The sequence below is a fragment of the Penicillium digitatum genome, chromosome 2 (genome assembly GCF_016767815.1).
Source record: "Penicillium digitatum chromosome 2, complete sequence".
In the NCBI taxonomy this organism is placed as follows: Eukaryota; Fungi; Ascomycota; class Eurotiomycetes; order Eurotiales; family Aspergillaceae; genus Penicillium; species Penicillium digitatum.
Genome location: NC_089385.1, coordinates 3,164,727 through 3,191,778, shown reverse-complemented (window position 1 = coordinate 3,191,778; position 27,052 = coordinate 3,164,727). Strand labels below are relative to the sequence as shown.

At 48.0% G+C, this 27,052-nt stretch overlaps 7 protein-coding genes and 1 non-coding gene across 8 annotated transcripts; 4 read left to right on the top strand and 4 right to left on the bottom strand.

Annotated features, from left to right (window-relative positions):
* Window positions 1-194: 194 nt before the first annotated feature.
* Window positions 195-988, top strand: Pdw03_7160 (Nuclear distribution protein RO10, putative; the record flags this gene model as incomplete). The annotated part of the gene is made up of 2 exons (XM_014678693.1): window positions 195-426; window positions 582-988. 2 exons carry the CDS (start codon window positions 195-197, stop codon window positions 986-988), a joined length of 639 nt encoding a protein of 212 aa, XP_014534179.1.
* A 664-nt stretch (window positions 989-1,652) lies between these two features.
* Window positions 1,653-1,724, top strand: Pdw03_tRNA82. Its single transcript has one exon. It is a non-coding gene; the product is annotated as a tRNA-Trp (tRNA).
* Window positions 1,725-2,646: 922 nt separating this feature from the next.
* Window positions 2,647-4,294, top strand: Pdw03_7159 (Src homology-3 domain; the record flags this gene model as incomplete). The annotated part of the gene is made up of 5 exons (XM_014678694.2): window positions 2,647-2,658; window positions 3,046-3,049; window positions 3,174-3,376; window positions 3,431-3,586; window positions 3,644-4,294. The coding sequence occupies 5 exons, from the start codon at window positions 2,647-2,649 to the stop codon at window positions 4,292-4,294; spliced, it is 1,026 nt and encodes a 341-aa protein (XP_014534180.2).
* Window positions 4,295-9,681: 5,387 nt separating this feature from the next.
* Pdw03_7158 (Multicopper oxidase, type 3) lies at window positions 9,682-11,520 on the bottom strand (the record flags this gene model as incomplete). The annotated part of the gene is made up of 2 exons (XM_066101575.1): window positions 9,682-10,502; window positions 10,563-11,520. The coding sequence occupies 2 exons, from the start codon at window positions 11,518-11,520 to the stop codon at window positions 9,682-9,684; spliced, it is 1,779 nt and encodes a 592-aa protein (XP_065956658.1).
* A 2,866-nt stretch (window positions 11,521-14,386) lies between these two features.
* On the top strand, window positions 14,387-16,845 carry Pdw03_7157 (Response regulator, putative; the record flags this gene model as incomplete). Its single annotated transcript, XM_014678697.1, has 3 exons — window positions 14,387-15,656; window positions 15,723-16,378; window positions 16,450-16,845. The coding sequence occupies 3 exons, from the start codon at window positions 14,387-14,389 to the stop codon at window positions 16,843-16,845; spliced, it is 2,322 nt and encodes a 773-aa protein (XP_014534183.1).
* Window positions 16,846-19,619: 2,774 nt separating this feature from the next.
* On the bottom strand, window positions 19,620-21,006 carry Pdw03_7156 (mitochondrial 37S ribosomal protein mS45; the record flags this gene model as incomplete). The annotated part of the gene is made up of 2 exons (XM_014678699.1): window positions 19,620-20,303; window positions 20,521-21,006. The coding sequence occupies 2 exons, from the start codon at window positions 21,004-21,006 to the stop codon at window positions 19,620-19,622; spliced, it is 1,170 nt and encodes a 389-aa protein (XP_014534185.1).
* Window positions 21,007-22,476: 1,470 nt separating this feature from the next.
* Pdw03_7155 (Nucleotide-binding, alpha-beta plait) lies at window positions 22,477-24,285 on the bottom strand (the record flags this gene model as incomplete). The annotated part of the gene is made up of 1 exon (XM_014678700.2): window positions 22,477-24,285. One exon carries the CDS (start codon window positions 24,283-24,285, stop codon window positions 22,477-22,479), a length of 1,809 nt encoding a protein of 602 aa, XP_014534186.2.
* A 1,959-nt stretch (window positions 24,286-26,244) lies between these two features.
* On the bottom strand, window positions 26,245-26,870 carry Pdw03_7154 (mitochondrial 37S ribosomal protein bS16m; the record flags this gene model as incomplete). The annotated part of the gene is made up of 3 exons (XM_014678701.1): window positions 26,245-26,289; window positions 26,459-26,651; window positions 26,794-26,870. The coding sequence occupies 3 exons, from the start codon at window positions 26,868-26,870 to the stop codon at window positions 26,245-26,247; spliced, it is 315 nt and encodes a 104-aa protein (XP_014534187.1).
* Window positions 26,871-27,052: the final 182 nt, after the last annotated feature.

The window sequence follows — 27,052 nt, the reverse complement described above, 5'->3', positions numbered from 1 at the left end:
GAATTCTTTCCCTGCAATGGACCCTATATTCCCATGTATCGATCTAGGATGTAGAACCCTCCCGAGGTCCAGGTGCTCTTTTTGTGGCCGATAAGCTTGTCCCCACATTTTGCCATGTTTGCACCTCACCAAGCTCCTGACACCCTTCAATTCCCCTCGCAACTCCCCCAATTGATCTTAAATCTCTCCAGACCATGGCTCTTGACAGTGACGCAGTGGCCGGTGCCACTATTGAACTCCTCGAGGCGCGCCTACGCCGTCTCACGTACCTCCTCACCGGCGCCACAGACTGGACTGGCGTCCCTACCACGCCCGAAAAGCCCGCATCCTTCGACGAGACAGTCTCTCGCAGACTCGCACGGCTAGAATCAGAACTAGAACGACTTCGTCGAAGTGTTCCAGCTGTACGGGACGTTCTACAGCTCCGTATGTAACAACACGCGCATCACTATCACAACATGCCCCCTCATCTCTTACCTTCTCCCTATCTGAATTTCGACATCTGGTACTCGCATATTGGACCCTCACCTATTCACTCCGAATCGTCTCATTTATTTTTGTACTAACACCAACCCGATCAGATGATCGAAACCCAGATCTCTTCCAAACAACACCACCCAACCAAATCCCCGAGGGCCTCACAACTCAAACCCTAGCCTCAATAGTCCTCTCCTATGCCACCGCCTTCCCCGAAACCGCCTCGCGCCTTACATCACTAAATGACCTCCCCGTGCCGGATGCGCAGAGCTCCGCGGCACTCATTGAGCTACAGCCACAGCTAGATCGGCTCGCGCGGATGCAGAGCGAACAGGCGGCCGAGATCTCAGAGCTGCGAGTGCGTACCGCACGTGTGCTGCAGCGCTGGTACGACGTCGGGGTTATTGGGAGTGGGGAGTGCTGGGCTGAGTGGGAGGGAAGACTCGAGGACGTTGAGAGGGAGGTTAGGAGGGGGGAGGTTGTTAGGCAGGGGAGAGAGGGGGAGATTTAAAAATGAGTCTTGTCAAAATGCCTTGTTTCGGGTGATATCCTGAAGAGGAGCCGGAGAGGTATGATGTCTCGAACTGTTGCTAATGTGTTTTTTTGGCTATGATACATCTGATTTGGGCGTACGGTGTTTATATTATGAATCTCATGTTAACATACGTACATTATTACGTACGGAAGGATGCATTTTGAAAAAATACGGAGGCAAACTTTGATACCCTCAGTCTATATTTGTGGAATCCGAAGGATTGTGATATCCAGCTCGTTCAGCTAGGAAATTGACACATTCCAAATTGGCGGAAGCAATGCTATCCCCCAGGCCTCTCTCTATCACTAAGTTATATCTATTCTGTGAAAATTTTTTGGTACTATATACACGCCTCATTCCATAGATTCCTCGGAATGTTCAAAGCTACTTGGAATGCGCTAGTTGACCCCAGATTCTTCGCCCCACAAAATTTGATTTGTTTTGAAGAAAGCGGTAAATTAACTGTTAACTTGTTATATTTAGGCTTCCACTGCCCGCGAAATTGATTAGATGGCGCTGTGTGTTCGCTAACATGATTAGGCCACCAGCGCTGGAGCGTATGCGTAGAACCATCTATACAAATCCAGCAAAATGAAACACATTTATGAAGCCCACGCAAGACTCTTAATTCACAAACACAGGACCTATGGCGCAGCGGTAGCGCGTGAGATTCCAGACCTCAAGGTCATCCGTTCAAATCGGGTTGGGTTCATATCTTTTTTTTTTCATTTTCCTCCCGAGCATGAGACCCTTTAGTGCACTATATGGCGTGCGTTAAACCCTAAGTAGATAGTGAAACTAAACGGACATACATAGATGTGCCTCGTAGGCGTTATCCGGACACCCCCGAACCCTATAGTCAGTAGCTCGCGAGAATTTGTCCGTTTTCATAGGAGAGCTTAAGACTCAATGCCCGAGGTGTCTCGCCACAGAGAGAGCCCTTGCGGGCTAAAAGTCTCACCATATCGTCCGCCGCTATAGGTCGACTACACCGTGACTACACAATCATTTTCCTTGGGGGGCAGGTTATAACAATCCTAGTGCCTTGGGGCATGTACAGTCGTTTTGGTAGATCTGTGTGAGTCATTGTATGCGAGAAATGTCAGGCTAAGGTGAACCTTCAATGATATCTCACTTAGCATGTGCAGTGTGGGTTGCGGATTAGGAAGTATGAAATTCATGCAATATATATCTACCTAAACGGGCCGCTAAGATGCGATCGAGGTAGGGCTCGGTGTGTCGTTCTGTATTCAACCATGCTAGTAGTTACGGCTCCCTTCTCATGAGAAAGTAAAATCGAAAGACTCGAAGAGCAAAGGATTAATTCTAAGAAACTTCAAGGCAACAGAAAGAAGATGAGGCTGGTCTCGACCAGGTCACCTAACTGGAGTCGCGCCTATCAATTGTGGCACGGCCCTACATCTTGGTCCTGATTTTGGAGTCTTGAGGCATTGAGGTATCCAGAATACAAGATATAAATATATATGATACGGATGACGGAGTCCTCGCATGGCCTCACTGAGACATGTACCTGGGAACATAGCGGAGGTGACTAAGAAATTACTGGCTGGATATTTATAGATTCACAGATCGAGTTTGTACTCCGTACTCCGTATGTTATTCTATCGAGATGAATGGGAAATAGAGTAATTTAAACAGTTTTAAGATTATTGTATTTCACTCAGATTAATCTAATAGTTCAACTCAACCTCAGCCTTGAAATTTTCTTAATTTCCCTACTTTCCTTAATTTCCATAAGAATCGAGACCGTCGATTTCCAGGGGCCCGGACTCCACTGGTGTATCTGCCACTTTTCCTCCTTTTTCATTATCATCTTCCTCTCTTCTCTTTCAACTTTCAATCATATCCACTCTTTTTTTTATATTTTCTTATTTTTAAAAACAGATTCTATCTCTTGTGCCGTTTTTTTCGAGCCTGGTGCTGTATTTGTCTCTCTGTAAGGGGACCCTTCTCTTGGATCCCAACCTCTCTTTTCACCCCACGGAGTGCCTCTGAACCCACTTCGGTCTTAGCAAGGTACTTTAATCTTCCTACTCCGTACGGAGTACATTGTTGCGCTTTCCTTATATCCGTCGCTAGCATATTTCATTGACACATTTCATGCACTCACATCTGTCATTCCCACACTAACTAACCACAGTCACTCCTTCCGCCTCGTTTACCCAACAATCAACAATCAACAATCCCTTATATATAACCACATCGCTCATCGCCGTTTCTTCTTTTTTTTTCTTCGATCATCTTATAATTCGATTCGACAGCCTCGCCGACGAAATGGCCAAATTCAGACATAGCAATATCCTAGGCGATCCGTTCGCGCTCATGACCGTCTCGATATCAGTTGTTCGTTCGACTTTCTCCTACGTGACTCGGCATCGACTAATCTACAATTTCTAGCTGGCATGGCTCATTGCTTTCATCTCATCTATACTTGCCGATATCCAAACCGATTATCCCAATTACTCCTGGTGGGCCCTCTCATACATGTTTTGTGTCATTGTGGGCCTCATCGCAACCTTTGGCACTGACACGGGCCACGTTTATGGCGTCGCGGTAGGATGACTTTTAAACACCAAAACATCATAGGCTCTAGGACTGACATGATTTCAGATCGTTGGTTACCTGGCCTGCGGTCTTGTCCTGACATCCACAAGCGCAAACAACCTGGTCTACGGAAAACATGCCTCCCTGCAAGCCGCCGGCGCAGGCTTCATCCTACTTTCCATGATCATCATCATCTGGATCTTCTACTTCGGCTCCACACCCCAGGCCACTCACCGCGGCTTTATCGACTCCTTCGCCTTGAATAAGGAACAGCCGACCGAACCCTCTTACCGCGGCAGCCGTCCCATGTCCAGCGCATTTGGCGCCCGTCCAGATACCATGGCAACCAACAGCACCCCGCAAATGTACACCTCCGCACAACTAGGCGGCTTCGAGACTTCGTCCCCCCTCTCCGGATACCCCGGTGGCGCGCCCGGTGCCGAACGATCATCCTCCGCGCCTCGCTTTGGTACCCCCAACCCCACGACTCCCCGTAACGGCGAGCAAGAAGTGGGCGAAGTGCCTCAGCCAACAGACTACCCCTACCGGGCCAAGGCAATTTACTCATATGATGCCAATCCGGAAGACGCCAATGAAATCAGCTTCTCCAAACACGAGATTTTGGAAGTATCCGATGTGAGCGGCCGATGGTGGCAGGCTCGGAAGCAAAATGGAGACACTGGCATTGCGCCCTCGAACTATTTGATCCTTCTGTGATCTGTGGTCCGTATGCATGATGTCTATTTGTTCTTTAAAAAAATTTTTTTTGCCCGAGTTTCTTGCCATTTGTTCTGTCGCAAAGTCTGTTTCCCTTCCCCTTGATACCCTTCGGATCCAACCTCGATGTGTGTGTGTGTGTGTTTTTGGTTCCTTTAACGTGACGTCTTGATGGCCTCCTTTTTGTTTTGTGTCGCATGCCCTTTCTCTTCTTGGTACGTTTTTTTTCCTTTGTGATTTGGGGTTTATAATGTTTTTTTACTCCAGCGGGTGCTTCTCCTGCGTCTGTCCCTTTTGCTCCTTCAAGGTCGAGGTACCATTCTCCATTGTCATGTTAAAATCAAGTTTAGAATCAAGGTCCGTTGATCTTGGTGAAGGACTGTTCTACACAGAAGAAAGATAAAAATGTGAGATTGTATCTGTATCTTAGGATAGCGATGTCTTCACTTTAGAACAGTGCAATTCCCTTCATTGTTCTTTCTAGGGCTATGTACGGACGTGCGTGCCTACATGCCATTTGTCGGAATCCACTTGGACATAGGGCCTTTCAGGCTCTAGAACCCTCCTCGTTTTTGAGTAATTCAAAATTGTTTTAGGGTCTACGATCTTTAACCTCTAAAATTTGCCTCTCGATTATGGGGTTGGATATGTCAATATTCTACAAAGGCGCGTAGTCGAAGCAAAACAAGACAGCCTGAATATTCATTTCAATTTGATTTTTTTCCCTTTCTCCTTACTGTAATGCATTTATTGGATGTATTGATTGGTTCTGGATTCCCTGCCTCGTAATGTATGAACGGACATAGCTTGATTTAGATAAGGTCAATCTTGATCAAAGGTTAAGCAAAGTATATCTTTTCCTTGAGGCGTCTAAATGTGCTCATTGCCTCAGCCAACTCGAACGTCACATCATCAACCGCCGGTATACATTTTGCGCTCGTCAATACAGCGAGCAACTTCCGAAAATGGTAGCAACTGGCAGCCAGAATGCCACGAATAATCCACCTATACAGCAGAGCAGCGAACATAGGCACATATTCAACGCTCGACTCTCCATCTGGACCAACGACTAGAACCATTCTATCCACCCGTACCGCCGCCGGAGACTTCGGGAGTGTTTCATTGCCACCGACATCAAGAACAAAATCCACAACATTTCTACCAGGCGTCAAGCGATGGGTTTCCTCACCCCAGCTCTTCGGGTGGGCCATGTGATTGATAACATGCGTCTCACCCAGCGCCTTTGGGTGAGCGGCTTCCTCCGTGATGACGTAGTCGCGATCACAGTCACGCCTACTGCGACAGCGAGCTGCAGAGTCGCGGTACTAACCTCGCCGGTACCTTGAACAGGCTCTCATGAGCCCGGCCCTGCTCCCGGGCCCTTTAGAGCAAATTAAAGCATTTCACGCGGTAGTCCAAGTGCAAGTCAGTGTCGCAGCAGAAAGAAAGCCGAGAGACTTGGGCGCGCAGACAAGACTAGCTTCCGAGAAAATACCATGGAATCGAAATGTGCCATCGAACCCTTGTCCAAGGCAGGCTGGAACGTCGCGACGCCTGCAAATGCATTATCTCCACGAAATTCAACGAATTTGAGACGTGCGTCAGCACTTGATCGCCCAGATGGAATTCAGCTCTCTCTCAACTGACGTAAATTATCCTTTCTCTGTTCTTTTTGTTCCGACCCAGTCGACGGAGCATGTTGGCGACAATCGGCGAAGATGTTTCTTGGTGATATGCGTCCTCATTCGCTTCGCAGCTAGCGGAGAGAGAGACTGGACGCGCCTGTTGTGTTAAAAAAGACATAGAGGCCAATTGCTTCATTTCGGATAGTATCAACGTACATGTCGGTAGCGAAGAGTGAGGGAGTACACCTCTATCAAAAAGGAGCGGGAGCCACGTGTGGTATGAACAACAGAATGGCACATGCTGGTCGATAATTACAATGTTCCGATCTATGATCAATGATGAGCATGTTTCCCTCAATCCTAACTTGGACTTGTCAATACAATTCTTTGATTAACTTCTCTACCTACCTACCCTCAGGTTGCGTGCAATCGACCGGAGAAAAAAAAAATTGCAAATGCAATGCACAAGAGAAGGAACAACGTATATGTCGTAGCAATGCCCCCGTAACCTGCCCTCATTCTGCATCGATTGTTCCATTCAGTCTTGGCTCTGAAGCCTAGATCTCACCCCTCTTCCCACTATCTGTAAACCTCATAGGCTTATCCCGGTACTCTCGAGCCCAAACTTTGCAGTTCTTGCTCGACTCAAAGTGGGATTGTATAATTCTAGCAACCTCTTCTACTTAAAAACAGTCTCATTCTCTCGAGAAGCAGCATTGACTTTCCTCTGCTTCTTCTTTTCTCTCTTTCAGATAGACTGCAAGCTCCCTCCAGCCAGGTCTGGTGATAGGCAAAGACCCCTCCTGTCCCCATAGGCCAATGCACTAACCATGAAGATCCTTCAACTAAATCAGTCAAGTCCTGCATCAAGTGTCAAGACTTCCCCGTTGCATTATATTCTTCCAAGCTGTCTCTTGTCCTCTTTCTCACCTTGGGTTTAGTTCGTTCTACATTGGACATTTCACCCTGCATTCTGTATGTTCATTACCACCAACAGCAGGGCTTTGAAACTCCCCTCCCATCTCGATACTCTCCTACCTCATCTTGCATTTGTCGCTGGGCTGTGATTGGTACAAACGTGCGCTGCGCTACTGTGTGCATGAGAAGGGAACTGGATCCTTCCACTGATTCGCAATCAAAATTCCAAATCTCCAATTTTTGATTTCCCGCTGTTTTGTAGGCTACTTCCGGGGTTTGTGGGTTGGCTGCTTAGTATAAGAGCTAGCTCATCTCGTCGAATCCGGTTGCTAAAGTGGATGTATTCTCTACACCCAGGCATTCCTGATCTTCTTGGGCTGGGATATTGTTGTCAGAATTCATAGCCTTTCCATGCGTATGACAGATTCGCTCTACATCCAAAATGTCACCGGAAGACGATGTCACCCTGGCATCGAACGTGCTCGGCACCATCGGGACAGTTCTCTGGTGCATCCAGCTCATACCACAGATCTGGTACAATTGGCGCCGTAAGAACACAGATGGACTTCCTGCGACAATGATGTTTCTCTGGGCAAGCTGTGAGTTTCGTCGCCATTTCTTCATTTCATATTTCATGGGGGTTTGAGGGCGTTGGTAATCTCTCCAGACTCTTGATATGTGGGTGAAGATGCGCCCAAAAGAGGAAAGAGGAAAGAGGAAAGAGGACAGAGGAAAAAGAAAAGAAAGCCCCAAGATTGAAATTGGGGTTTCTGACAAATGTGATTTATGTAGGCTCAGTTCCAATGGGCGCATATCTGATTCTGCAGGTGAGTTGAATTGCATTGATGAGCGGACTTCTGGTCTAGCCATTTCGATGATTCATTGCATCTGCATCTGTGTATCGCTGACCCCTATCTTTGTGGTTTCTACTATAGCAAGTCAATATCCCGTTGCAGATTCAGCCTCAGATCTTCGGATTCTTCTCTCTTGTTAGTTGGAGTCAGGTGCTTTATTATAGCCAGTGAGTTGGATTTCTTGTGCCTTCTTCCTGATCTGAGCGCATATGTGGATTGATTGTGTGTTCATTGCTAATCTCGGCTCTTCAATTTTAATAGCGCCTATAGTATAATTGAGGCTGTCTTAGTATCCTTGGGAACGGCTGTTATATTTGGGGGATTAGAGGCTCTTCTCATCCTGACATTGAGGGTATCGTGGATTTTACTTTCTCTTATGTTTCCAAACTTTGGGAATTCTAATCAAATGTGACAGATACCATATACCAAAGGTGTGACATGGCCCAACATTGTGGTTGGTACTATGGCTGCCATACTCCTCACTGCAGGACTGCTACCACCTTATTTTGAACTGTGGAAGAGGGATGGGCGTGTGATAGGATTCAGTCAGTCTACTTGAGATTTGCCGCGCTTACCGGACTACTGCTGATGTTAGTAGATTGGGTTTTCCTCTCCATCGACACGATGGGCGGACTATTTTCTCTCTTTGCATTGGGTAAGGATTGATATACATCCGGGAAATACATGTCTATGACAAAATAGCCAGCTGATACATTTCTATGATAGCTGCACAAGGTTCATTTGACATTTTAGGGGGGATCATGTATGTTTTGGTGGTAGTTCTCGAGGCGGGGATATATATTAGCCATATTTCCTGGCGAATCCGCCATCGACAGTTACGCAAGGAAGCCAAAGAGTCAGGGAAAAGTTTTGATGATTTGCTTTTAATGAGGATGAATGGTACACAAGAGATCGAGGATATAGAAAAGGGGATTCTTCCTGCTGCTCTCGCAACCAGTCCTTCTGCATAGCCAGCGTCCCCATCTCATACGAGAATCTATCACCACATGTGGCCAGCGCTTTCTCTCCATAATCTCAGCCAGTGCCTTATTCCCAGAGTGCCTCTTCCACCGACCAGATTGACCAGCGTCCTCGCACAACCGTTTTCACGCATCTATCAGTGCCCCCGCATAAGTCCTTTTGCACACAACCGGCCAGGTCAAGCCTCTGTCACAACCATGAGACCTAACATCATGGGAACCGATGCCAGATTGTCCTGTGCATATAACCCAGTATCCTTATACGGTCACTCTTGCAGGATTACCCTACAGTGCTCCCGCAACTTCATGATATTACCAAAGCATTAGTTTCCCACTGATCGTCTATACCCCACAATTTCATCCCCATCTTTCAGTTTCAGAGAGTTTTCGCTCTCCGAAGTCGTTCCTTCACCGGCGGCACCAACTACAAACCATCGTTAGCTAGCCTTTGGTTAGCTCTCAGCTTCTCGATATCAACTCCTTGATAGTCAATACATCCATCCACCTTGAGATTTCACAATGTACGGGGCTTTCATAAGATCTGTATGTTCATACACTTCGGCATCGTTTGTCCACTGGAGCATCGCATGTGCAGGTCCGAAACTTTAGTCGCCAAAGCTCCTAATACAGAAGATTGTTTGCGACGGGAGATGGCAGCATTCAAATATCAAAGCCTACGTGACCAATGATTCAAAATAGAAGTCAGTAGCATTTGAATAAACCTCGACCCCCAGCCGAGGAGCTGGGCATGACGGCGGCAGCAAGCTCCTCAATAGGATTGGGGAAGCTTTCGAGGTTGAACGCTGGGAGAAAATAGGAAGGAAAGTTCGAGAGTGAACTGAGAGTGAACCGAGGTAGGGAGTTGAAATCGAAAATGTACATTGGAAGACCCGAAAGATTGTTTTTTTAGAAAAAAAATAAAGGCATTACCACCTCAATCTAAACCAATCTAATACAGCAACTCTCGGTGTCCCATCCACAGCATCACCCAGCACACAAATACCGCAGTCTCAGACTCCCGAGTCTGCCTGCACTATATTTTTCAACTTGACATATTTATACCACGCAGCACAATTCTCTTTGAACGGGGCATAATCAACGAGATTCCGAATCTCATCTCGCCGCTCAATAAATTGTAACGCCAGACCTTCGTCAACATGCCATCCAATATGACAGTGCATTAACCATGCGCCGGGGTTATTCGTCTTGAAAGCAATCAGTAGCCACCCACTTCCAGCGAGCACGGCCGTATCTCGACGCGGAGGATTCTGCGTAATGATAGAACCATCCCATTGTGGCTTCCCAGGCCCCGGCTGTCCTTGCGCTAGGATAGAGAAGTCGTGCCCGTGAAGGTGGATGGGATGAGTGACGAGGGTGTTTTGGATGAAGAGATATACCCATTGATCCTTGTAGGGTAACTCAATCACCCCGCTTGAGTTAGAGAGTCCCAGATCGTTGTGGTAGACTTGCATTAGGGTCGGGTTCTCCCAACTCACGTTCATAGACGTGGAATTGAACCGCCAGCGGAAGAAATTCTGGGCGTTTCTGGTATTGCTGACTGTTACATTCTTATCCCACACTGGTGAAACTGGTGGATCGACGTTTCTCGGGACATGCGGAACTAGATTTGTCAAAAGCTCGTCTTCACATGCGTTTGTGGAGGGGAATGACTGCGTGTGTGGTTGTTTGGGCGTGTTGCCATAGTAGACGATGCCTCGAATGTTGCCGGCCATTTCGTTTCGTGAGCATCTGTCGGCTGGGATAGCTCTCATCCAGAAGGATTCAGTTATGGATTCCTGGTTGGCCGTGATGACAACATCATATCGCTGACCTGGGTATAGAACGTTAGCTTGATTTGACGGTTTAGAGCAATAGAGGCCAACAAACGAACCCATTCCAAGACTGATGACGTTTGTGGTAAAAGGCTTTATAGGAACGAGATCCATTGCAATGATGGTCATTATGTGATTGTCAATAGTGAACTTCCAATGTGTGTCGATAGAAGGGTTCACGAGTCGCAACCGGTAGGATTTGCCTTTTTCCACTTTCATGTGGAAAGGAGATCCAGTTGTATTTGTACCATTTCCATAGACATTCTTGCCATTGATGAGTCCATTTGACAACTTTCTAACGGGGCCGCGTAGTTGAACGTCTTGGTGCAGTTGATCCACAGTTTCATGCGTCCAATCACCTAGGAACAATGCGCCCTGGTCCACATCATAATTTGCAGTTGCCGGTCCATTGATAATGATAGCACCATATACACCTTCCCAGGCTTGCAGACCAATATGAGAGTGATACCAGGAAGACCCATACTGACCAGCTCGCCACTTATAGGTCATAGTCGAGCCGGGGGCAATAGGACATTGGGTGAGCGAGGGAACACCGTCATTTGGGTTTGTGTAGTTCTGACGGATACCGTGCCAGTGAATACTGGAGCCATTCATTGCCTGATACAAATGGTTTGTAACATGGACAATTACCCAGTCGCCCCAGTCTGCAACAAGAGGCGGGCCAGGCAAGGTGCCATTGATGGTCATGGCTAGACGTGGAGTCATGAATCCGTCGGGAGAGAGAGTGACTTCTTTAACCTCGAACCAAAATTCACGCGTAACACCCGTATCCGGGACAACATCCTCATAGTCTGTGTCGATGCTGTAATTGCACCAGACAGATCTGTCGTTAGGAGTGTTTCCTGCACATGGAGTCCCAGTAGGCTCATAAAGACTGTGAACTCGACATTTTGTGGCAATTGGTTGTAGCGTTGTCGATGGTTTATGGGAGGAATTAGGATATGCAATGCTAGCACCAAGGAAATTGGCCAAGATGATAATGGGTGAAAATCTCATAATGACTCTATCTCAAGCTCTCTTAAACAAGATTGTTGGTATCTGACTCCTAGAAGGATAGCTAGTACTGATTCTACCAAGCCATGGAAGGAATTTATATACCTCTCTCAGAAACTCAAGCTGATCTTTTTACGAGCACCTCTTCTGACCGCAAGGTAATCTAACCCGTCCTTTGCCTCGTTCATTGGTAGGAGATGCTAGAATACGGTCATCCCCAACAGACTAAAGTAGAAATATTAGCCTAGAGAGAGTTAAGGCCCTCTAGTTCAGTTTCAGCATGGGGCAAGACTTCGTATTTGCGCCAAACAAATTCGTCCCGTGGGCATATCTCAACGATTCAGGCATGAGTAGTGAAGACAATGCATCAAGCCACGAGAAAGCTAAAGCCCTCCAGCTCAGTTTCAGCGTGAGGCAGAATTAGTGCCTTTTACGAAATATACTGTTCAGTAATAGCGAGCCAATTTTAGTTGATCGAAAATGATTTTGAAGCCCAAAAACTTTCACAGTGTCTAGCTATCTATCTATTCTAAGCCCATGTGCTGCCCCGATCTATAGCACCACATCCACGTGGGCCATGCATTATCGCGATCATATCTTTTTCTTTTCAGATCCCCAACGTGGGGGTCCCTGGTCTCATTTGTCTGGCATTTCACCATGGCAATGAAAGGGCCAAGTCGAGAGACATCAGGGCAGATAGGGGTTTCATGCGTGGGCATGACGCTCGTGATTACTCAGAGGCAAAGGGGCCCAGGATAATGGCGAGCCAACCTGGTGCATGGATATAGATCTGACTTGATGCGTGAGATTTCATGGTACGACAATGCGTCCCATCTGGGCAATCTCTGTTCAACTAGTTCAGCCATGGAGAAGATTTTTAAATTAAGGAATGTGCACTCGGGAGAAATAGGATAGGCAGCACACAATGACAAGAGCAAGGATTCCCAAACTGTCTAAGTCATAGATTCTGTCACGCTGATCCTCTATATGGCTCAGCTTACCAAGCCAGCCCTAAGTTTGTCCCTAGGGTACTCCTCGGGGCCATAGACATGTCGGAGACGATTTCAAAGCGTTCAGCCCATGGTAGATGGCAGTATATGTATCAGACCATAACCATCTTGATACCTGTCTCATTAGAAGATTTTGATTATCTTTGTAGTTGGCTCGGCGCATCCAATGGAGAAGCGACAGGCCAACGGTCCGTAGAGTCTACACCCTATGATAAATCCTGTGACAGTCAATTTTTTACCCACACTGTTACCAGCCAATTCTTTAAACAAAACAAAGAAAAAACGAAGTACCGAGAAAGGAAAGGACAAAAGAGAAATCGATTAGGCAGAATCCTTTACATAGGAATCTATCAAATATTCTAACTCATCAATTAAATAATCTCAATATCACACTAAGGCGGAACCCTTCGGTAGAATCTCCTTTTCGGCCGAAATGATGCCTATCGACTTCTAATTCAGAGAAATTCAGAGAGTAGTACTTAACCATTGGCTAACTTAGAAGCTCCCACAAAGTCATCAAATAGACCCAATTTTCATATCCGCTAGGTTTTCATTTGTGTTCACGACTTCTGTACAACATAGTACTAAAAAATCAGCAATTGTATAAGTTTGTGTGATCCGCCTAGTAAACGGTACAATTGCCCATTTGGGTGGTATGTTGCACATAGGTGGCGGACCCTCTCAGAGGAGGGTCTGTAATTTTTGCAAGTAATGTAAGGGCCGGTTCCTAAGAAAAGATCGGTCAAGCCTATCTAGCTAATCGTGAGAATCCTATAGTGATATTTTTTTATACTACATGTAACTAGATAGTTTACTTAGAAACCCTAAATGGCTTCATTGTTTCGGAGGAAAGGACAAGAGTGGGGGGAGGGGTTCTTTTTTAAACGATCTATGGACCACTAATCGTGGGGGGTCTTTGAATCTTTTAATATCATATGATTTACCCGTAGCATTAGACTGATTCTCCTTTCCTCTTTTCTTGTACATAAGAATCACTCCAATACAATACACTGTGCCTTCATGATCTCATCTACTAATTTATAGATACCGCGTGGTCTTTGGATGGAACATTTATTTTGTGTAGCTAGGACAACGTCAACCTCTATACCCAATTGACAGGCCAAGACGGATGGGTACATCTTGCCATGGAATGCAACGGCAGATACAGCTCTTAAGGAATATTTCGGTCAGTCTGAGAACCATTAGCCCTGCCTCTGGCTAAATCTAGCGCTTTCAGGGCATGCTACTCGGCCCTTTTTATGTGGCTATATGTGAACCGTATGGTAGGGCTGAAGTCGACCCTTTGGGGGGGGGGGGGGATTTTTTGTGTGAATTCAAGTGGTCTTCGTTTTAATGTAACTCTGGATGTTGATTTGAGGTCAAGTCTGGCGAACCTTCGAGGTTCTCCAAATAGAAATACTATTTTCAAGCTCCATGCTCCCATATATACTCTGTTCTAGCTCTCTCTCTCTCTCTCTCTCTCTCTGTCTTTTCGCCCAACAGAAAAGACTCCACAATTTAGATGCCTAACAATCTTAGATATTTATGTATATATACTTTACAAAAAATACTCCAACTGCCCATGCAAACCCCAAATCCTTGCAGATTAGCCCAGCATTAGCCTTGAAAAAGGCCATAGCTTTTTTTTTTGGCCGGGAGATCAGCAACTAACGTGACTGCCCAAAGATATCACAGTTCAAAGGTTTCCCCTCTCGACCTTCTTTGACCTTTACCCTCTCTGGCTTTGACAGTGCGAAAAGTACGTGATTGTTCTTATCTGGGAGAGGAACAGGGAACAGAGAACATTTAGTTTTGTTTTCTTCCACTTTTCTCTTCTCAGAATGATTTGAAGACTCACAATGTCACGGATATCACGTCTGAAGGCGATGAAGGCGAAGTTGCTTGGACGATTATCTCCAAAAGCGGGTGCGGACCCGAGTGCCCACTCCAACCAAAAACACTCGGGCCCTCTCGTCTCCAACAAATCCCCGGCTTATAGCATCGTATCTTCAAATCATTTGGATGAGATCAGCACTTCTCGCAACCGTCCGATAGAGGAAATTCCATCTTTAGGGCCCAACAAAGAACCGGATTCCTCTGTGTGTGCGCCCTCAGAACAGCCTCATCATCTAGGGACTCGCAACTGTACGCCGTCGACCGAGCACAACAATTCTTCCTTGCCGACTCCCATCTTGAGCGATTTGTCTCCCCTTGAAACTCCTCAGCATTCCGATAGCACCTCCTTTCAGTCCGTACACGTGAAAGCTCAAACTCCAATCCCAGCCGAGACTCAATTGACACCGACCCCGAACACTGTTCCCGAGTGGCCTACGAATGATCGCCGACCTTCTGCCTCCTACTTTCCTCCCTCACGCAAGCGCCCGAGCCTTGCGATCCGTCGCCAATCTCTTCTCCCAGCAACACATCACCACTTGATTAGTGGGCTACTGGAGGGAAGTCTTTTCTCTTCGGGAGACCAGGACACTGGTTTCACTCCCCTCGTTCCTCGCGAGATGGTCACGCGTCGGATTTGGGTCAAACGGCCCGGTGGCTCGGCCACCTTGGTGCCGTGCAGAGAGGATGCGGTGGTAGATGAGTTACGCGACCAAGTCATCATGAAATACGGGAACTCGTTAGGGAGAAGCTTTGACTCGCCCGATATCGCCATCCGGGTTACGCCGCGAGAGGGTACGAATCGACCAGGCCACAGTGAGCGCCTCCTGAGCCCGGAGGAACTCCTGTCATCTATACTCGATACATACTACCCTGGTGGACAAAAAATCGAGGAGGCATTGGTGATCGATGCTCCCTCACGCCGGACCCCAAAGCCATCGCCGCGCCATTCGATTTATCAACACCACTACTCTGAACCCGGCGAGCATGGCGATTACTTCCCTCTCATGCCGCCAGTCAATGCGAAGGCGGGCACACCGTCTGCACACGCGGGAGTTCCCTTAACAACGGTTAATGCGCCGTCAATTTCCATTCTCAACACCGGGGTTGCTCCTTTACTGCCATCACCGGGAAGCCGTAGGGCACGACATCAGCAACGACCTCCGTTGACACGACACAAAACGAATTCTCCTACTATTCTTCACAACCAAAACCCCCAAACACCGGTCATAACAGGTACGTCTCAAGAAAAAAAAATACACAAAACTGGCTTTGCTCAACATGGCCACTAACACCCAATAGAAACCGGTGCTACTCCTCATTCCCAACCTATCCCGGCTCCCTCCGCTCCCGCAATACCTACCCCCCCGGTGGTAGCACCGCCGGTAGAATCTCCGCAGGTGAAATCACACACCCCCCCGGCAACTGCATCACCACGCGTTGTCCGAAAATCAAAAGCGGCCACTTCTCCCGGTGCTATGTTTGGGGGGTTGATTGATGGCACCGTACCGCCAATCAATGTCCTCATCGTGGAAGACAACATCATCAACCAGAAGCTTTTGGAGGCCTTTATGAAAAGGTTGAAGGTGCGCTGGAAATGTGCAATGAATGGCGAAGAGGCAGTGCGGAAATGGCGACAAGGTGGATTCCATTTGGTTTTGATGGACATCCAGCTTCCCGTGATGAACGGACTAGAAGCGACTAAGGAAATCCGGCGCTTGGAGCGCTTAAACGGCATAGGTGTTTTCCCAAAGACAGCCTCCGGTCGCTTCAGCGCTTCCAATACCTCTGCCGCGGACAGAAGACCCGGCCTTCACCGTACGGTCAGTGCCGAGGACACTTTGCCCGATCTCTCGTTGTTCCGGAGTCCAGTCATTATCGTCGCGTTGACAGCTAGCAGTCTGCAAAGTGACCGACATGAGGCTTTGGCTGCTGGCTGCAACGATTTCTTGACCAAGGTAACGCCTGCTCCCTACTGCGACTAAATCCTTTTTTTTTCTCAAATAATAGTCTAACATTTCTCGTACAGCCCGTCGGATTCCCTTGGCTTGAGCAAAAAGTGACAGAATGGGGCTGCATGCAAGCCCTGATTGACTTTGAAGGCTGGCGCAAATGGCGTGGGTTCTTGGACTCTCCTCGCCCCGCCTCGCCAGCTGTTGATACATCAGCCAGCCCGATGCAAGGTGGCTACCGCAAAGAACCGCACCAAGTGGATCCCCCGTCGCCTTCGAGCTCCCGCTCAAATAAGCCCGATCTTCGTGAAACTAAGCCAAGCGTGCCAGGTTTTGCGCAAATCTTGCGAGAAGATTCATGGGGTAGCGGCAGTCCCGACAGCTTAGATTCGCTCTCGAGTCCGCAATTTCCAACACCGGGAGACGCAGCGCCAATCAGTGATGCGACGGCCGCGCCTCCGAATAGAGAATGAAATCGGATTTGTTTTTGGATGGGTCACCATGTCTTGGTTGGTCGGTCTCTACACATTTCCAATGATCGTTGCCCAATCTGTTTGATTCGACTTTTTGTCTCCCCCATTGAATACCCCCGCATAGCAACGTGTCTTTTCTCTTCAACCCCATCCTCTCATCTCCTTGTCATGATAGCTTGCACTTCACTTCGGGGACACAGTGCATGGTTTTCCTCGGTGACAATTTGTTTGTTCCTGTAGATATGTTTATTTTGTTGTTTTTGGGCTGTATACTCAGCTGCTTACGCACTGTCTTTTTCTCTGGCTGGTTTCATTCGTCCACTGCTCGGTATTTCCATTCTTGCACACAAATTTCGTGCAGTGGACATCCTCATGTATACGAACGAGATGTCCTCATGTCTTCATCTTTCACTGTACAATTTTCTTTGTTTGTTCCGACTACCAGCTAGAGGGCTTGGTGTATCCTCCTACCTTGTACTTATTTCACCAACTAGCAGATACATCTAGCCAGAGTATTCAAAGTATTCAAAGAATTTACTTTGGATAGCTGATCCTTCTTTTTGAAGTTGTGCAATTCATGGCTTATTCTTAAAGGTATCCTCCTCCAAGCAAGTAAGTCTATGACATTCCCCGAAACATCGAGACAAAGAAGATGTCTCGTATAACCTGTCTACAGCCTAAATTGTATACGATGCACAATATATCCCTTTCCCAATTCGTACCCAAAGTAATACAGCAATCTCTCAAAAGCAAAGAACTCGCCTCGTAGCCACCAATCAAATACGAGGACCGGAGATTCGCAAGCCCTATACTCAAGTCCAAATCATAAGATCTGCACAAATGTAACCATAGCACCAATCAAGAGGTTTTAGAAGACAGCAAATGATGTCAAGTACAGATTTGGTTATGCGCGTAATCTAGATCCGGGCTTTGTCTGCGATTCTCACGAGAACTATGCATGTGATAGGTCTCTGTTCTCTTAAATTCCATAGCATGCCTTCTACATCCTCCATGCACTTTTTTTTTTTTTACATACATCTTACACACTACATCCATCCTACATCCTGGTCTATTCTGGTATTATCTCCTACGCCATATACCACTATATGGTAATATCTGCTTTTATTAAACCACATACCAACAACACCGCATCTCACCACTCACTGAGCTCGACCATGCAATCATCAAATTCACCATCCGGCCCCACCTCCCCAACTACAACTTCATGGCTCCAAAGTGCCCTCACTTCGATCGGGTCCATTTTTCAAACTTCCCCCAAGGAAGATAACTCTGAGACCGATGCGATCTCTGGATGGGTTGGGACTAAGAGGCGACGCTGTCGGTCTGTCGGCCTGTCGGGGAGGCGAGAGTTGACCATATGACCACCTTGTTAATCCCGGAGAATGAGAGGAATTCAAAGATATGAATACAAGGTTGCCACAATGGCTGTATTTCGGGGTTGGAGCTATTTTTGGGGTTCTTTTGTTTCTGAGTGCTTGAGGACTCATTTGAGAATGAATAGTATGCGACACCAACGATTTATTTATTGGTTGAGAACACATAAATAGTGGATTGATGTGACCACCAGTAGGTCAAGCCAATCGGCATTGCTCATTTAGGCAAATACTTTGGGGGTGGTCTTTTTATCGGTCTTTTTTTAGACATTCTTTCGCAATTCGGGTATTTTGGTGATTTCCCCATCGTTATCAGTGTTGGTTACAAAGATAGAATCTAGGCCATGAGAAGGTGTAACAGGTATCAAGCCGGTGGATAGAGAATGTCAGTTTTACCGAAGACACTCACGCCCCAATCATCCAATGCTCAAATGTTCTTGCCCTAACCCAAAGCAATCGACACAATTCTCGGTATAGACAGCAGGCGATACAAGGCTGGATTTTGGCATGTCACCCTGACATGATTGTCTCTCCAACCTGTCAGCGGCGGGTCTGATGCGGAATGACGCTGCAGCACAGTGTTTCACCAATCTCAGTGAGAGGTTTGAAACAGGTCTGATACGGTGGAGCGATATTGCGTTATGCAACAGGAGGTTCCGCCAGCAAAAATCACTTATTAGTACGGCGTATACCAACTACACATGCGACTCTCATGACAACTGGGATGAAGAAAGCTTGCTTGCGAGGGAGCATATCAAGACGCTGAACACTTGGCGAAGGTGCCTCCGCTGAAGACGAGATGTGTCGATTTTACTTTGAAACCACTTGCGCACACGTGGTGAGGGCCAGAAAGGAAGGCAATAGATGCACCCCCGAACATAGGAAGTGGCGGAGTCAGAACCAAAGACAACATCGAAGAGGGGGAAGATAAGATGGAAGAGCGACAGGTTATATCCTCTCTTTTGCATTGTGTATATGAGAGCATCCGGGGTAGTCTCTATGACGAGTCCGGGGGTTAAAGTGAACAAGATCGTCCAAACTCGTCCATAGGGCACGGAGGTGGGGATACAAAGAATGCCTGGAGGGGTGCGTAGGTGGAGAGGTGATTATATAGTGTTCACTGGTCGACTGAGGAAGTCGAAACACGAACATGCTCAGCTATACTTGAGTGATCCGAAAGCGGCAAGAAGCACAAAGTAGACGGGAAAAGATTTTCAAGTTGCCAGGCATTATCCGGTATATCGTTACATAAGCGAAATCCCCCTTCATACATCCATGGTAGAATATGCGTCAAGGTAAAATTACAAAGGCCGTAGCCGAGAAAGTTGCTGAAAAACGCAAGAAAAAGAACAAATAGCCCCTGTCAGGACCACTTCAAAATCAAGCCTCAACACGAGTGGGAATCTTGACTTCGCCGCGTGTGCGGTCGCGGTGGGGGACACCGTAGCGACGACCAACAGCCTTGTAACCACGGCCATCAGCGCCAGTAGTTTCCAGAGTGTATATAGTATCCTTAATACGATAGTCGAAGCGCGAGTCCTCGGGGGAAACAACCGTCAGCTTCTTCTCACGGCGAGCCTGGATACGCTCACGACGCTCTTTCTCAATCGCATCCTGGCGCTGGAGTCTCTTAGACTGGAGATCCGAAACAGCCCGACGCTCGTTGGGGTTCGCCAGGCGATCGCGTTCCAAAGCAACCAGATGAGGATGGGGAATGCGCACGTCAGCAGGCTGAAGAATCTGGCGGGCATTGGCGCCCTTGCCGACCCAGCCGATAGAGTTGGGGTTCTCGATGATTTTTTCGACGAGGTCGGAAGGGTGAGAGATTTCCGCGGCTTCAGAGTGCTCCATTGCTGGGGCACCAGAGAACACGCGACCCGCCTCAACACGATTGAAGGAGCGGGATTCGGGAACTGGGTAGAAGATTTGGGAGCCTGTCAGGGGGTGGGCGGGGAGGTCGTTGATAGGTTCATGGTATGTCTGACGCTCGCCTTTCTCGGCGAGGGGTGTGGTGGGTACCATCTCATGGATGGCCCGGGCATATGGCAGTGCTAGAGGTTTGCCCTGATTTGAGATTCGTCAGTTCCTGTGACGCGCCAAAATAAAACTTGATAGAAATCCAAAATGTAAGGGCAACACGATTCAGTTCAAAAAAGTAAGATTTAACCATGTGGGTGTCTTCAAGACTAATCGATTTTTATGACTCATCATATGTGTGGAGGGTCGAGGCAAAGTCGGAAAGGAAAGGAGGGAAAAAGACAGAAAGAGGAGAAGCTCTTACCTGTGCGCGCTGTCTTCTTTCCAATTCTACCAGTCGCACGACAGCGGCAATACGCTTCATATCAATTCCAAGCTCCACGCTGACGACGCGGGGACTCTTGTTCTGTTCAACGACGCGATTATAGACCTCGTTCCGTAGCTCCTCACTCAAAATAGGCTCGCTGAAGAAATTTTGATTGTTGGGGAATGGACGAGGGTTCTCCGCACCCTCGTTACCTCGCTGCTTTAAGCGAGTAACATAGTTGGTTTCTCCAGGAATATGGTGCTTAAACACGGCACCTTCGCTGTTAAGCCATTCGAACATCTGCCGACGGAGCTTGGTCTGTCCCTGTGGTGCTGCCGTGGCAGAGAACTGACGGGAAATGCATTGTGATGATGTAGAGGATAGGGAAGGAAGAGAGGAAAGTGATGATGTGGGAGAGGAGGTAGCTGTGAGGTAGGGAAGCAGGGTGTTGGTCACACTCCGGCTTTGTATCCGGGGTGGCATCTTGGAGGATATGATGGGGTAATGGGAGGAAGAATTTAATGTCACACTAAATGAAAGAAGCTGAATATTAAGAATCAAGGAGTTCCAGCTGCCATTGAGCCTTTTGCAGCAATAATTGAAGGATGGGAGGTAGCCGGGTTGGAGCGGGAGGTGAAGGTGGAAGAAACTTCTCGGTAGTGTCATCACGTGACCCCAACTCCACTGTATACAACCGAAGCAAACATCTTCGTAACATTCCTTATGCTGTGACTAACATAATAATAGCTATTCAACATCTAACCGCTGAGTGTGCTGACCCTTGCAACAGAGGCTTTACAGGATTTGTTCGACGAATACTATGAAAACATTTGAAGAGCCGCCCAAAAGGATGCCAAAAGAGTCTCGCGATAGCCCGTTACCAGACGTCTAGGTTATCATAGATGGATTAAATGGGTCTTTTCTCCAGGATTACTGGAACAAGTTCATTGTATCAAGTACAGATCGAAGCAAATGTAGCGGAATCATACCCCCAAGCAAGACGGGGCAAGAGGAAGAGTGAAAAAGATAATAGACACACCTCGTTTCCTCATTCTTCTGGAAAAGCACTAAGCCAAGCCCAAAGTAAAACGAGTGGTAATGCAAGCAAGATGAGAGAAGAGCCTTCGGACAGAATTCATGGGCTGGACGCCTTTGTCTCCACCGGATGTGAGGAACATGGCAGGAGAGAGATAAAACCAACGCGAACGCCTGGGACAATATGTGGTCGACGCGAGCCGAAGTCATGTCATTCCGTAGCTCATGCCATTGAGTAAAGAGATATTAGAAGAGAAGCTAAAGAAAGCCACATAAGACCCTTCTTTTTCGTACTTGCAGAGATAAACACGCATTGTAACAGAGAAAGCAAGTAAATCAGCAAAATCCTTTCCGATCCACGCAGGCGATGCATCGAGAAAGATCCAGAGGATAGATGTAACAAACAGGGGGAATCACGTGGAATAAAGTAGATAACAACTCATATAGATCCTGGTTAGCGCGGAGACAGCGAACACGCATTAGTGTGCATTGCCCATTGAGTCAGGATAAACGAGCGAGATAATCAAGAACAAAAGCAAGAAATCGCGAGGGTATGAAGATGTGAACAAAACGCAATGGGTGACAGAAACATACGCGCTCTCGAGCGCCTCGCACCGACCAGATAAGAATACAAGTTTGGCAATGACCTGAAATGCAATCCTCCCAATGAAAAGAGATAACAGAAAAAGGAATGTAGAGCGCCCTGGTTCCCATGCAACAGAAAGACGAAAAGCCAATAAAAGGACTGGCGGAAAAAGAAGGGGGGAAAACAAGAAGCAAATCCGAAACAGTACTCCCGTGAGTTGTGCAGCCGCCGAATATTGATCTAGCTCATGAAACGAATATCCCCAAATGCGCCAGATATCCCAGTTCGTTCAAACATGCCGGGCATTATCTTGATATAACGCTTGAATGGGCTTAACGACCCATCATGTAGTCAGGGTAAAAGGTATTATAGCCGTTCGGATTTGGTACTGCAGTGTTGTTGCCGTTGGCGTTAGAAGGGGGCGGCGGTGACATCATTGAATTGACTCCGTTTCTGATTCCCAGGCCCGGGTTGGGGTTGTATGAGGCATTACTCATCATTCCAGCATGCGGATTGATTGGGGTGTGCATAGAGCTGCCATTACGCATTGGCGGTGCAGGCATGGGCATGCCAAGACCAGGAGGTGCTGCCAGTCCAGGGGGGGGACCATTGACAGCGGAGAACATGTTGTTGTGGATTCCACTCAGGCTGCTGCCTCCAGGGACTGGGCCTTGTCCAGAGGCCGCGTTGGACGAGTTCATGCTGCCGGGTTGACCAGAGCGCACACCCAAAGGATTCTTTGAGAAACTGAGACGGATGCCAGTCTTGACACTGTTCGACAGCTTGTAGCCGTACAGCTCATTGAGGGCCTTGCTGGCCATGGCGACCTCGTCGAATTCCACAAAGCACATGGGTCCGTTCTGCTTGTTCCGGAAACAAAGTCGCTTATACCCGCGTTGTTTGGAAAAAAGGGCTTTGAGTTCTTCTTCGGAAGTGTCGGGTGGCAAATTGCCCACGTACAGAGTGTTGCAAGGAGGATTCAGGTCATTCGGATTCGCAGCGGGAAGGCTGTGGCGTGGTGTGTGCTGCGCGTTGTATGGGAAGCTATGACCTTGGTTCGGGTATACAGACGCGGGTGTTCCACCGCCCATGCGTTGCGCGCCACCCCCGGGGTAGTTCTGCATAGGTGGCGAGGACATGTTGGTCGAAAGGGACATATTGGCAAAGCGGTTAATCGGGATTTGAGGGTTGGTGGCCCGGCGTCCTGCGGAGATGTTGGTAGAATGGCCGTTCTCTGCATAGCCCACCGGATCCTTGAGCAACTCGCCCGTCTCCTCGTCTGGGTCTTCATCAATCATAGACTTCCCGGTTATACGTGGGAGGTTATCAATGCCATTTCCAATCGGAGATTGCGGAGAGAAAAGGCTGTGCATACGTGAGCCTGATTCAGAAGTCGAAGGGAGCCCTTCGCCGATAGGCTGGTTGGGGTTGGTGTTGGAGAGCCTCTCTAGGCTTTGGAAAGTGCCGTTGAAGCGCGACGATTGACGCGCAAGGGGACCGTTTGAGGCACCCATTAACGCACGACTCGCGGTGTGATCGATGGTGTTACGGCGCGTGTTCGATAGATTCGCTCCCATCGGACCGGGGTACATCTCGACGACCATGTTGGCATCGTTTTTGGAGTTCGGCTTACCATCAAGGAGGGATCTGGCCTCCTCTGCAGCTGGCAAAGTCATGAATCGCGCGATCGCGGTCAAGAACCCGTCATCCTCCGGCAAATCCAAGGTCACAAAGTCTGCATCAACAAAGTCCTTGGCGAAAAGAAGCATGCTGCGCAGAGCTTCACGACTGGTGTTTCGTGGCAGTTTGCGCATGAGAATCGCGCCTCCGTTTCCACGATTCAGGCCATTCAGGCCTTGGAGATTGCGATCGTTATCGCCCAAGCGCATGTTGTTATCGAATGAAGCTGTTGTACCGATAGGGGAAAAAGGGTATGTGAAAGATGGGTTCATAGATGAAGGCGCTTGCGACGCATTAGGACTATACACGTCGGTCGACATCGCATACTGAGCCGTCAAAGGCGCCTGCAAAGAAGGGAGTGACTGCTGTGGGGGCGAACCAGATGACACGGACTCTGTGAGCTGTGTAGTTCCAAAAGAGCCGGGACTCGTGCGAGTTGACTGGCTAGAGCTGCCGCTCATCCCTCCACGAGATGTGAATTTTTTCGAGTTTTTTTTTCGCCTTTCGGGGGTTCGCGATCACACAGGGGAAGATAATCCAGGTAGAAAAAAAAGGAGTCGCGGGATTCGGAGGGTCGAGGTTATGCGTAGTGATCGGTAATGCGACAAGAGATCGTACACCAAACGCGATGCAACGATAGAAATGAAAAAGGCGAAGGCGAAGGCGATTAGCGATTCGATCGAAAGTCGAGTGTACTCGGATGGTGTCTCATCGGATTTGCGACAGCTGGATTGTGAGCGCTTTGAAAACGATTGAGATAAAGATGGAAGTTGACGAGAATGGGTAAGATGGATGCAAAAGAGAAACAGGTTTGAAAGGAGGGGATGAAGGAGAGAGTGCAGGGGAGGGGGGAAGAAAAGAGTCCGGAACGGTCGAGTGCCAGTCCACAAGTGCCAGATCCATGGATCTGCCCTTCACGACGCGACTCAGTGGGGAAACAGGTATGTAACAGCGGAGGTACATGGGGTTGTATGTGGATTATGATATTAAAGAATGTACCTCTAGGTATATGACAGTACATGGCCACAAAATTACACAACTTTACCCAGTCTTACACCTTGGCCCTGGAAACTGACCGCATGCAGAGAGTTGCCAAGTGCGTGCCCCGAGGTGACTTGAGGTGATTGTGGAATGCCCCCGGTTTTTTTTCCCCTTCTCTTTCGGTTTCTGTACGGAGTCTGTTGTACTCCGTACTCTACAGATTATAAGATCGACGGGTGGATCATGAATCTGTCTCTTCTGGAAAAGCACCGGCCATGCAAGCAAGTGCCTATGCGGCTTACCGTACTCTGGCCCTGCACGCGATTGGGGCTCAATGAAATGAAGCTCACATATCACAGGGATGTTTTAGTTTGGCTACATGAAGACTCGGCAGAAGAGGTAATCTCGTGCCGGTATTAAATTCCATTCTATGCATTTAGGCTGACAGTTCGTTGAATAAACCTTCTAAGGCTGAACACATTTATAACTGCCGTCAACTAGCCTAGATCGCAAAAGCCAACGCCTTAGCATTGGATGCCTCTTACTCCAAGTCATTTGCTCTATAATATACTCTATACAGCCAACCTATCTGACAACTAATCCAAGGTCATCGCACACGTCCATGGAATCCCAAAAGTCAAAAACTGGTGATCCTCCAGGGTCACTGACCAATTGCCACGAGCCCAACCCCGGCAACACATGGGATTGGCTGCCATGGGGAAATGACTTCGACTTATCGAGGGGGCGTTGGTTCATTTGGTTGGGCCGTGGAGAGAAGCTACTGCTTAGGGGCTTTGTTAGCACTACCTCTTCAGAACGTGTGCCTGAGCGGGTCATGGGCGCGTCAGATGTTTTGGCTTTCATGACTGACAAATACGATCGGTTTCCACATCTAAGCGTGTCTTTCGATTCATTTTCAAAATTTAAATGGGTTGAGTGTAGTTAAGTAGCACCTCATGACTTCTACACCGCAAGGCATGTATGAGCGGTAAGTGTGTTTTCAACGCACAGCCTACCTCGGCATGGAGTACGTGCCTGCCTAGCTATGTGTGTCGTATGCGACATGTGTTCTTTGCCAGAGAGCACAAACTCAAGTCGTATAAAGAGATATTCATGCTGCGGCTCATCTACCGCATCAAGTCAGAGCAGTCAGGCTGCCACATAATATACAGAGATTCCCACAAGGCAAGTCAAAAACGCCAAAAATGCCAGCAAAATCAGGAAAACAAAAAAAAAAAAAAACACAGCGCGACTTCCAACCCGTGATCGATGGTCCTATGCCTCGAATTTTCCAGGGTTCTAAGATGTTGTCCGGCCAAGTACACAAAGAATGTCGGAGAGGAGGACCTTGGAAAGCCACAAAGAGGTCAAGCATGCCACAAGCCACCCATGGAGACAACCCCGATGAGTCAACGAGTCAAGTAACCAGACAAGCCGAATCAAGCTTTGTCAAAAGTAGTAGGTTTGGGCGCAACAAGGCCAGCCTAGAAAGAGGTCCAAGAGTTAGCAAAAGGAGTCCGTATAATACCAACGTAATCTCCATCAATCCATGTAATTCGCTGAAAACGCAGACCCGACAATAGCCGCCCATCTTCCTTGGAGACTCCGAAGCCCGAAACTCTCGAGAAAACAGAAAACAAGGGTCAGGCTTACCATGCCCATCAGTTTCCAGACAGGATCACTAGGCTGCGCACCAACACCGAGCCAGTACTTTGCACGTGACCGGTCAAGGGCAATCTCCTTATATGGGCGGGCTTCGGTGTTCTCGTCGTACAAATTCGTGGGACGTTTCGGGATGGGGTTGTAGGTGCCGATAACCTCGAGGGGCTTAGCGCCGCGGGCGGAGCTAGACACAATAGGGTCAATTCAAAATCTTCATGAACAAGTAGTGCACAATGTTATGAAACACTCTCTAGTCTAGCAACGTCGGTGTTTGGCGTTGGAGCCGGGATATCGGTGGGATCCATTCACGGGGGAGTGCCACATACCGGGCTTGCGCAACGACGATGTTATAGAAAGGGTTGTGCTTGTTGCCAAAGCGGGCGAGTCGAATCCGGAGAACCATGTTGGCGGGTGCGTGATGCTTTTTCAAATAGAGAGAGCACAAGACTGTTCCTCTGATGATACCGTCTGCCCTCCGCAAAAGTTCTAGGAGGCGCGGAAGAACTCTTGATCCGATGTGGCCAAATATGGACTAGCGTATTAATGATGTAATGATTTGAGGACCCTCAGTAGATCTACATCGGA